This window comes from Tupaia chinensis, unplaced genomic scaffold (genome assembly GCF_000334495.1).
Source record: "Tupaia chinensis unplaced genomic scaffold, TupChi_1.0 Scaffold000216_1, whole genome shotgun sequence".
In the NCBI taxonomy this organism is placed as follows: Eukaryota; Metazoa; Chordata; class Mammalia; order Scandentia; family Tupaiidae; genus Tupaia; species Tupaia belangeri.
This window is the reverse complement of record NW_006159691.1, coordinates 809,153-818,421: the sequence shown is the minus strand read 5'-3', so window position 1 is coordinate 818,421 and position 9,269 is coordinate 809,153. Positions and strand designations below refer to the sequence as shown.

Genomic DNA, 9,269 nt, shown 5'->3' with positions numbered 1-9,269 from the left:
TCTGCAGTGTGCCTCAGGGAGGATGACCCTGCCTCGGAGGCAGCGGCCCCGCCTGCTAGAATGGGACTGGTGAAGAGGAGGCCGGGGCTGCAGAGACCTGGCTTTGAAGTGGTGGCACCATCTCACCCTGGGGCCTGGTCAGGACCAGCCACTGTCTGGCCACTTCTTCCCATTGCCCAACCCACTTAGCCTGCTGGGTGGGGAAGGAAGGGGTGCTGGACATCTGGACCATAGCTAGGTCAGGAAGTCTTTGCCAAGATCCCAGGGAGCATCCTCGGGTTGGCAGTGGTTGGGAGGAGAACACTCAGGGCTCGTGTTCTCATGCCCGCCCCTTCCAGGCAGCCAGCCCTGACTGTGGGAGGCAGACGTGTGACCCCTCTAGCCAGCTATGCCCCTGCTGCCTGGCACTGTGGGCCTGGCAGGCCTGCTCTTCTGGACGGGCCAGACGGTGAATGCTCTCCTGATGCCCAATGCCACCCTGGCTCGGGCCCGGGCTGAGGGCACAGCCGTGCGTCCTCTGAGTGGCCTGGGGGTGCCCCGGTACCACCGGAAGCGCCACATCTCTGCCAGGGACATGAGTGCCTTACTGGATTATCACAACCACATCCGGGCCAACGTGCACCCACCTGCTGCCAACATGGAGTACATGGTAAGTGTCCGGGCCCTGCTCAGGGCCCCTTTCAGCAAATGCCATCTGCTCATCCTTGGCCTGCAGGGACTGGCTTTGAAGAGGTAACCATTTGCCAGTGGTGTCTGGGACCTGCGGAAAGGGCAGGAATTAACCCACCCCTTTCACATTTGAGGAGACGAAGGAGATTGCCTGGACTTTCCAGCGAGGACTATTTATGGGGCGCCTTTGTGCTCCGGGCACTGCCCATGGCCCCAGGTGTGCTCTTCCTTCAAGGCAGGTATTGTTCAGTCTAGCTTCCAGATAAAAAACTGAGGCTAGGAGAACCGATTGGCCAAGGTGGTCTCGCCAAGATTCCAGCCCAGGTCTTTCTGCTGCTAAGGTTGTGGTGACCCCGGGGAGGACCAGCCAGTGTGGGTGGGATGTCTGGCCTGCTGTCCCCTGTTGTCCCTGGAGCTGGAGGGAAACATTCCTTCACCCTCCCTAAAAGATTACGAGGCAGACAGCTCTGGGGAGATGTTTGGACTGCTCTTTTGGAACCCCCATGTCTGGCTGGCCCGAATTCGTCCTTTGTTTTGTTTTGTTTTTAAAATTGCCAGAGGGCATGTGCACTCACGAGAGAGAGAGAGAGAGAGAGAGAGAGAGAGAGAGAGGAGAGAGAGAGCACCTCTCAATGGGACATGGTCAAGTTGTAATCACGTCTTCACTTCTCCACCCTGCCGGGATTGGGAGCATGCACGCACACACAGCCCAGTGTGTTTTTCAAGCCGCCAGATCCAGAAATCGAAATGCACGGTTGGCCACGCGGGGTCTGGTTCTCCTAACCACTGGACAGCAGGGCCAGCCCTCGCCCTCTCTCAGTATTCATGTCTTCCTCGCTCGCTGACTTCCACCCACAGAGCAGATCTTCCACCAAACATCCCACATTCCAGAAGCCTATTCTCACACAGCCCTTGGAAACGCGGAGTCTGGCTTCACACTCTCATACCCACCAGGCCCATACTGCCACACTGATCGACTAACAGGCCACATCCTTGGTCGTCTGTGGGTCCTTAGTGCCTAGAAGCATCTCAGAGAAATAATATCTCGGCGAATCCCAGGGAGGCAGAGCTGCCAGAGAACTGGCCTTTCACTTTTTTTTTAAGAGAGATTTTTGCTATAAGGCACACATGTTTGCTAGAAAGACAGAGAGACAGAAAGGGAAAAAGCACCACCCGTAGGGGGATGGCCATGTTGCAATCCCTTCTCCTCTATTCTCCTTCAGGATTCTGAGCACTCATGCACACATGCCCGGTGTGAGTTTTAAACGACCCAGTTTGAGTTTTAAGTCCCCAGTTCGGACTCGAACCATAGTCGACTCTACGGGAGTCCAGAGACATAACCATTAGGGCATCTCTGGTCCCTGGCTTTTTCCTTTTATTTATTTACTTTTTAGTGGTCTGTTTTCTGGTTTAAAACATAGGGAATTCATACACTGAAAAATCACGAAGCTGTTATACAGGCTGAGGAGGGTATTCTTCATGCAGTGAGGTAGAATCAGCCTGTTAAGTGAAAAGAGAGAGGTACAGATTAGGATGTCTGCACGCTGCCATTGTCTAGAATATGAAAAATGTTGGGACCAGTAGATGGCATAATGGCTATGTTGCTGGACTCCCATGTAGTCGACCCCAGTTCAAGTCCTGGACTCAGTGGCTTAAACTCACACCGGGCACGTGTGCGTGTGTGCCCAAGATCCCGAGAGGAGAATGGAGGAGAAGGGATTGCGGTGTGGCCATCCCTCCTTATGTATGAAAAATGCATCTCTATATATCTTCTTGTACAGGTATAGGACATTTCTGGAAAAGGATCCAAGACACAGTAGTGATCGCTTCTGGGCACAGGATACAGGGTACTGGGGCCCAGGGGTACAGAGAGACAAGAGACTTTCTACTTTTCCTCCTTCGGATATATTATGTATTAAAATTGTGCACATTTTCACTATCCAAAAAAAGGTTTTTTAATTTAAAAATGCTTCATACATTTATTAAAATAAGCATATTCAGGACGTTGGGTAACAGGGAGCTGGATGAGGTGCAGGAGTAGAATGCGGTGCCCTGCGAGGCTGACCCATATGGGAAGGCTCCAGGTTCATGTCCAGAGGCCTCCCTGAGTGCACCAGGCATATGTGTGCCCGGGAGCTGGGGCTGGCTGGGCCTGGGGGTGGATTGTGGCATCAAGACCCTGTCCGGGTGCTGTCTCTTTGTCTCTCTCTATTCTTGTGCTCGGGGAAGAAACAAAGAAAGAAAGAAACTTTCAAAAGCATAATACAATCAATACAATATTTAAATGAGCTAATCTGCCATGACCCTGAGCTCCAGCACTTCTAGGGGCTGAGGAGAACTCCTGGACAAGCACCCTGGGTCCCCACTCAGAGCGGAGAGCCCTGAGTACAGTGATGGGAGAAGAGAGAGCGGCCCTCAGAGTCAGAGACCCTGTGTGGACCTTGAGATCTTGGACTCACGGTTGGCCCTGGCATCATGGGTCTTCTCTGAGCCTTAGTTTTCTTATGTGCCAAGTGGGTGTGAGCTAGGGTCACCAAGCCCCAGGAGGGAATGGCACCAGGGAGAGACGCACGCCCAGACACTCGTGGTGGTGGCGATACCCCTAGGAATGTCACGGCCCTTCTTTCCCCAGGTGTGGGATGAGCAGCTGGCCAGGTCCGCAGAGGCCTGGGCCAGCCAGTGCATCTGGGCCCACGGGCCCTCACAGCTGATGAGATATGTGGGCCAGAACCTCTCCATTCATTCCGGCCGGTGAGTGACTCTCTGCCTTTCCTTCACTAGTTATTCAACAAACACGCACGCTGTACCAGGCGCTGGCTCTGCGCTGACCGACGGTGGAGAGCCAGGCCGACACGCTCCCCGCCCCCAGGGGCCTGCGTTCTAGTAGGACAGGCAGCAACTGGGCAAACAGACGCGTGTGCGGGTCATTCGGGAGAGTGAGAGTGATTTGAGGGTCGTAAGGTAGGCTAAGGATGGCCATCGTGGGGGACAGGTTGGGGTACAAGGCTGGTGAAGGTGCGTCAGGCCCGAGAGCGCCTGCTGGAGTCTGGGACTGCAAAGCCACCCTTCTGGCCTGACTCCTGACCACCATTCTGACTCATCGGATCTGGGGGCCTGAGTTCTCACCTTGTGTGGTCTTGGGAAGTTGTTTTCCTTTCTGGATCTCTGTGTCCCTGTCTGTAAGTGACAGTGTTGGCCGGACTCAGTTCTTTGCGGATTTGTGTATGTCTGAAGCCAATCAAATTTCGAAAAGGTGTTTTTGAGACTGCCACAGATTGTCACGTTTTTATTATGCCAAATAAGAACACTTGAAAAACAGCTCTCTTCCCCACCCTGCTGTTCTGCCATAAACCCAGCCAGGGCTCCCCACTGAGCTCAGGGAGGCACTCGCTGGTCTGCACTTCATGTCCCCACTAGCCTGGGCCAGCCCTGTACGTGGGAGCCATGCACGGTCCCTCAGAGATGCCAGAGCAGACACTGGGAGATCCGATCTTTCCCTTCTCCCTAATGTTAACCTCTTCCTGCCAGAGTGCCCCTTGCCCCTTGGCCATCGGCTGGGAGTCTCACAGTGAAGGACACTGCTGCTGTGAATCACGATGTCCCCCAGCCGCCCCCCACCCCCAGCCCCGTGAGCCCTCTTGGGTTCATGGACCTCTGCCCCACATGTATGATAGAAAAGCTCCAGGTTCCACCAGGGGGCCTTGCAGACAGCAGAATCTCAGGCCGACTCACCTGGTGAGTGTCAGCCTTCTCCCCATCTCACATCCCAGAGGTCTCGGAGATGGCCAGTGAGCTGTCTCCTCCCTAAAAGCACAAGCTACGGGCCAGCTGGCGGTACGGAGGTCAAGGCAGCTGGATCCCACATGGCCGACTGTGGTTCAAGTCCCAGACCTGAAAGCTAGAAAAACACACCAGTTTGTGTGTGTGTCCAAAACCCCAAGAAAAAAAAAAAAAGGAAAGGAGAAGGGAACGTGATGCAGCCATCCCTGCTGGGGAGGCTTTCTCACTTTCTCTCTCTCTCTTTCCGCCTCTCTCTGGTAAATGCATGTATGTGCCCTGTAGCAAAATGTAAAACAACAACTAAAGCTCCCCTGTCAGAGATGCCTACCTCCTCCCGGCCCTTTGCCTGACAGTGAGTATGCTTTGTCGAGCACCCACTGTGTGCCAGGGCCAGGTAAATACTTTGCATGGGCCATCTCAAATGCTGCTCAGAACACGCCTGTGAGGCAGGTGAGGCTACCGTTCTCTGTCACGTTTGATAGACAAGGAAACAGGGAAGGGACACAAGCGACTCCCCAAGGTCACTGAAGAAGTTGGTGGCAGAGGGACTATTCTATGCTCCCATTCAGTGTCTCCCCTGTTTTCTGCCTCCCCAGGTACCGCTCGGTGCTAGATCTCGTGAAGTCCTGGTCTGAGGAGAAGCGGCATTACTTGTTTCCTGCCCCAAGGGACTGTAACCCACACTGCCCCTGGCGCTGTAGTGGCCCTGTCTGCTCCCACTATACCCAGGTACGCCTCTGAGGCCCGACAGGAGAACGAATCCTGGCACCTAAGAAGAAAAAAGGATGGGGTGGAACACTAGAGAGAAAGAAAGAGAGGGGGAGAGTAAGAGGGAAATAGAAGGAGAAGGACAGCAGGAAAAGAGAGAGCGAGAAAAGGAATAGAGCAGCATGGAAAATATTAGCTAGCATGTATCAGACAGGGTAAGTCTAAGTATTGGTTCATCCAACTTTAAGCTTATTTTTATTCATGATGGGGGGTATGTACACACTTAAGAGAGAGAGAAAGAGGGAGCCAGCACCCTCAACAGGACCATGACACATGTGATCCCTTCTCCCCCACCCTCCAGTTCCTCAAGATCATGGGCACCCACGTGTGTGCCCGCTGTGTTTTCAGGCTGATGGGGGAGCTGAGCTCGCAGTCGGCGATGGCTGTTAGCACCGCAGTTCAGTCTACTACTGACCGTGCCACCTGGCGAGGCCACTTCATAGATTTACGTTCCAGCTGTGTGCGTGCGCGTGCACACATGTGCATGTTTGTGCACAGGACGACACTGTAAACTGTGTTCCTTCCAGCTGGCCAGTCATGAAGAGCTGGAGTGCTTCTCACGTGCTCCCTGTCTCTGCCTTCCCCAGATGGTGTGGGCGTCCTCCAGCCGGCTGGGCTGTGCCATCCACACCTGTGGCAGCATCGACGTCTGGGGCAGCACGTGGCGTCAGGCTGTCTACCTGGTCTGCAACTATGCCATTAAGTAGGTACCAGCACCGGCACGGGGGCCCTCTGTGGTAGGAGGGGGGACCCTGAGCAATTTGAAGAAGAGAGAGACACACACGACACCCCTCCTTTCTACAGCCTACCCACCCTCGATATCATACGAACAATTTTGGCAGTTTGGGAAGAGCCCATTGATAATCCTTTTCCTTTATCCAAGTTTCAGAAGCAATTAAGAGCAAACCAGGCAGGTAGAAAAACAGCGTCACTGAAGAAGCCAACAATGGAGAGGGTGGCTCAGAGCGGCCCGTCTGCCAACCGAGACTGGCAAATGTCTCAGTATTAAATTAGACCCAGATACCCAGGACCAGCTGCAGAGGACAACCACAGGCCTCTTCTTACAAGCACAACATTAGCCCCTCTAGGCAGCCAAGAATGCAAGCTTTCTGCAGGCAGACAGATTACAAAAGAAAGGAGGGAGGAAGAAACAGCGCGCCTAGCTCCTTCCCAGCCTCTCCAGCCAGCTCGGTTAGGACCCTCCTCACGCAGTCCCTTGGGAGCCCGAGAGTGGGAATGGAATTCCCCATCCAATGTACAACATGCAAGCTTACACACATCAGAGATCTTGCACCTGAGTTTGAAACTCAACATTGCATATTCTCACACACATTCCAAAAGAACACATTCTAAGTGAACGGAACATTTAGAATTCCAAAATTACAAAATAATAAACCATTTTACTCTCATATAGCCCTTGATCATTTGCAAAATACTTTCACCTTGGTATCTCATTGAAGAGACGAAAGAGAGAAGGAAGGAAAAGAGAGACAGTCTAGGAAATACTGTTTCCTTTTATGGATCAAGCTATAGAGGCTTGGGGCTGGCCCTGTAGTGCAGTGGTTAAGAACTATGCACAGAGAGCTGGATCCCACAGGGCTGACTGCAGTTCAAACCCCAGCCCTGGTGGCTTGAAAGGCATGCTTCCCCAAAATCCTGATGGGGAGAAGATGTGCAGACGAAGAGATTGCAGTACGACCAAACGCATGGGTGGGGATGGGGGAGGATATGTGCTCTCTCTCTCTCTCTCTCTGTTTCTCTGTCTCTCTCTTGCTAGTGAGTGCACACACCCTCTGGCACTAATCCTGATGCCCAGTAGATGCTCAGGACGTGCTCACTGAGTAAACAAATGAATGGATGGATGAGTAAATCCTGTTAGGAAATGAGAAGTGTGTACCTTTCTGGACCCTTTGGCTGACTTTTCAACCGTCGCTTTGGAAGGGAAAAGACCCCATTTCTGCCCACAAAGGAGTGTTCGTTTAAGGCGCGAGGAAACAAGGCACTGGGACTTGCAAGGATAGCTATTATGACAGACCCGTGGTGAGAGCATGAGGCAGCCGTGAGCAAGGGCTGGAGGAAGGGTTTTACGCTTTGAGAGGAGCAAGGGGGAAAGCACGAGAAACCCATGGACGGGATGAAGAGAGTGAGGGAAAACGAGGTGGCCAATGAGACCCACGTGCTTCCAGGGCAGTCTGGACCACCTGACCGAAGGCTGTTGGCATGATTCTCTGTCTGTGGTCAAGTTAGCCTGCTGTCTGTTTTTGTGAATAAAGTTTTATTGAAACACAGCCATAGCATTCCTTTACACATTGTATACAGTTGCCGTATACGATGGAGGTAGCTGGCCTGAAAGGCCTAAAATATTAATATTGACCATTTAGCCCCTTACAGAAAAGCTTGCCAACTCCTGCACAGGCAAGGGGAAGCCCATGAAGGCTCTGAAGCTGGGCAGTGATGTGATGAAAGTAGTGTTTTTGTTTGTTTGTTTGTTTGTTTGTTTTTATTTAACCTTATTTGAGATATAATTCACATACCAGACCAACCAATGATTTTTGGTATATTACATTTTTTTTTAATTATGAAAAATGGCCTAGCAGGTGGTATAGAGGTTAAGGTACTGGATCCTGTATGGCTAACTGAGCAGTTCGAGTCCCAGAGACAGCGGCTTGGAATCATGCCGAGTATGAGTATGAGTGCCCAAAATCTCAAGAGGAAACTGAAAGAGAAGGGACCGTGCTGTGGCCACCCCTCCAAGGGGTGACTTCTCATTCCCCACCTCTCTGTCTCTGTCTCTCTCCAGTGAGGACTTGAAAAACTGAAAAAAAAAAAAACTGTGGTAAATATATATATAATTTGCCATCTTAGCCATGTTTAATGTGCTAAGTGGTATTAATTACAGTCATTATCTATTTTAAAACTTTCTCATCACCCCGGAGAGGAACCTTGTTCCTCTCCTATTAAGAAATAGCTCCCTATGCCCCCTCCTCTCAAGATGCAGTGGTCTCCGGAGAGGAGGAATTCAGGAGCAGGTTAGGATGGACTGGGAGGAAGTGGAAAGGAGCCCACAGCAGTGACCCCATGAGGCTGATGGGCAGTCCTGAGGTTCAATTCCCTAATTACCGTATACGCACAGCCCCCGGCAGGTTTTCTCCTTGGTCATTTCTTATTTTCACTGATGAGATGGTTACCTGTCACCAGCTGGCAAGTGCCAGAACTCAGATCTGCCTACTCCAGGGGGGTGGGGGGGGGGGGAAGAAATCAGCCCCCACAGGGGAGTTGTTTATTTTGCAGGCAGGTGCTAGGACATCGGTGCTCTCCCTGCATCCCCACGTGGGAGGGCCGTCTTCTCTTGGTTTTGCAGACGTAGCTTACAGAGGACCCAGCCGCGGTTAACAAGGCCAGGCAGTGTCAGTGCTGAAAAGCAAAGTCCATGTGAGGGCTGCTTACCTAACGCTTCCTGTCCCCGACCCTTTGGGACCTTTTCTCTTCCAGGGGCAACTGGATCGGCGAGGCACCGTACAAGGTGGGGAGGCCATGCTCCGCCTGCCCCCCCAGCTACCAAGGCAGCTGCAACAGCAACATGTGCTTCTCAGGGCGCAAGTCCAACGCGCTCCTGTGGTTCTGAACTCTGCCGGGGCTCTGGTGCCCTCCAGCCGAGGTCCCTCCGAAGACTGGGTGGATGGATTTTTTCCCCCTAAAGGACCTGAGGTGGGCTCACAGCATGGATCTCAATTGTCCTTCTAGAGGCTCCTAAGCATCCAGAATATGTCAGAAGAAAACGACCTGCATACCTTCCTTCTTTCCTCAACTCCATCTTCCTCTTACTGCACCCTTTTTCTTTTTAAGAATTATTTTATTCAATTTCATTTACTCATTCATTTATTTTAATTTGACCAGAAAGAGAGAGAAAGTAAGAAGGCAAGCCACCAGGTCCAGGACTCGAACCGTGGTCGGCCATGTGGGAGTCACTGCACCTTTAATTAGCACTATTCTCAGGGCCAGAGCTGGAGGGGGCAGCCCTGACAGCTTAGGTTTTAAATCTGAAAGACTTG

At 52.2% G+C, this 9,269-nt stretch overlaps 1 protein-coding gene across 1 annotated transcript; it reads left to right on the top strand.

Moving 5' to 3' along the window:
• Positions 1-279: 279 nt before the first annotated feature.
• Positions 280-9,041, top strand: R3HDML (R3H domain containing like). The gene is made up of 5 exons (XM_027771472.1): positions 280-649; positions 3,302-3,420; positions 5,046-5,178; positions 5,805-5,920; positions 8,710-9,041. The coding sequence occupies exons 1-5, from the start codon at positions 389-391 to the stop codon at positions 8,840-8,842; spliced, it is 762 nt and encodes a 253-aa protein (XP_027627273.1). The 5' UTR covers positions 280-388; the 3' UTR covers positions 8,843-9,041.
• The last annotated feature ends 228 nt before the right edge of the window (positions 9,042-9,269 follow it).

Coding starts and splice junctions, on each gene's coding strand:
- R3HDML (XM_027771472.1), top strand. CDS start 389: ATGCCCCTGCTGCCTGGCACTGTGGGCCTGGCAGGCCTGCTCTTCTGG. Junction 650..3,301: donor CTGCCAACATGGAGTACATG/GTAAGTGTCCGG, acceptor TTCTTTCCCCAG/GTGTGGGATGAGCAGCTGGC. Junction 5,179..5,804: donor TCTGCTCCCACTATACCCAG/GTACGCCTCTGA, acceptor TGCCTTCCCCAG/ATGGTGTGGGCGTCCTCCAG.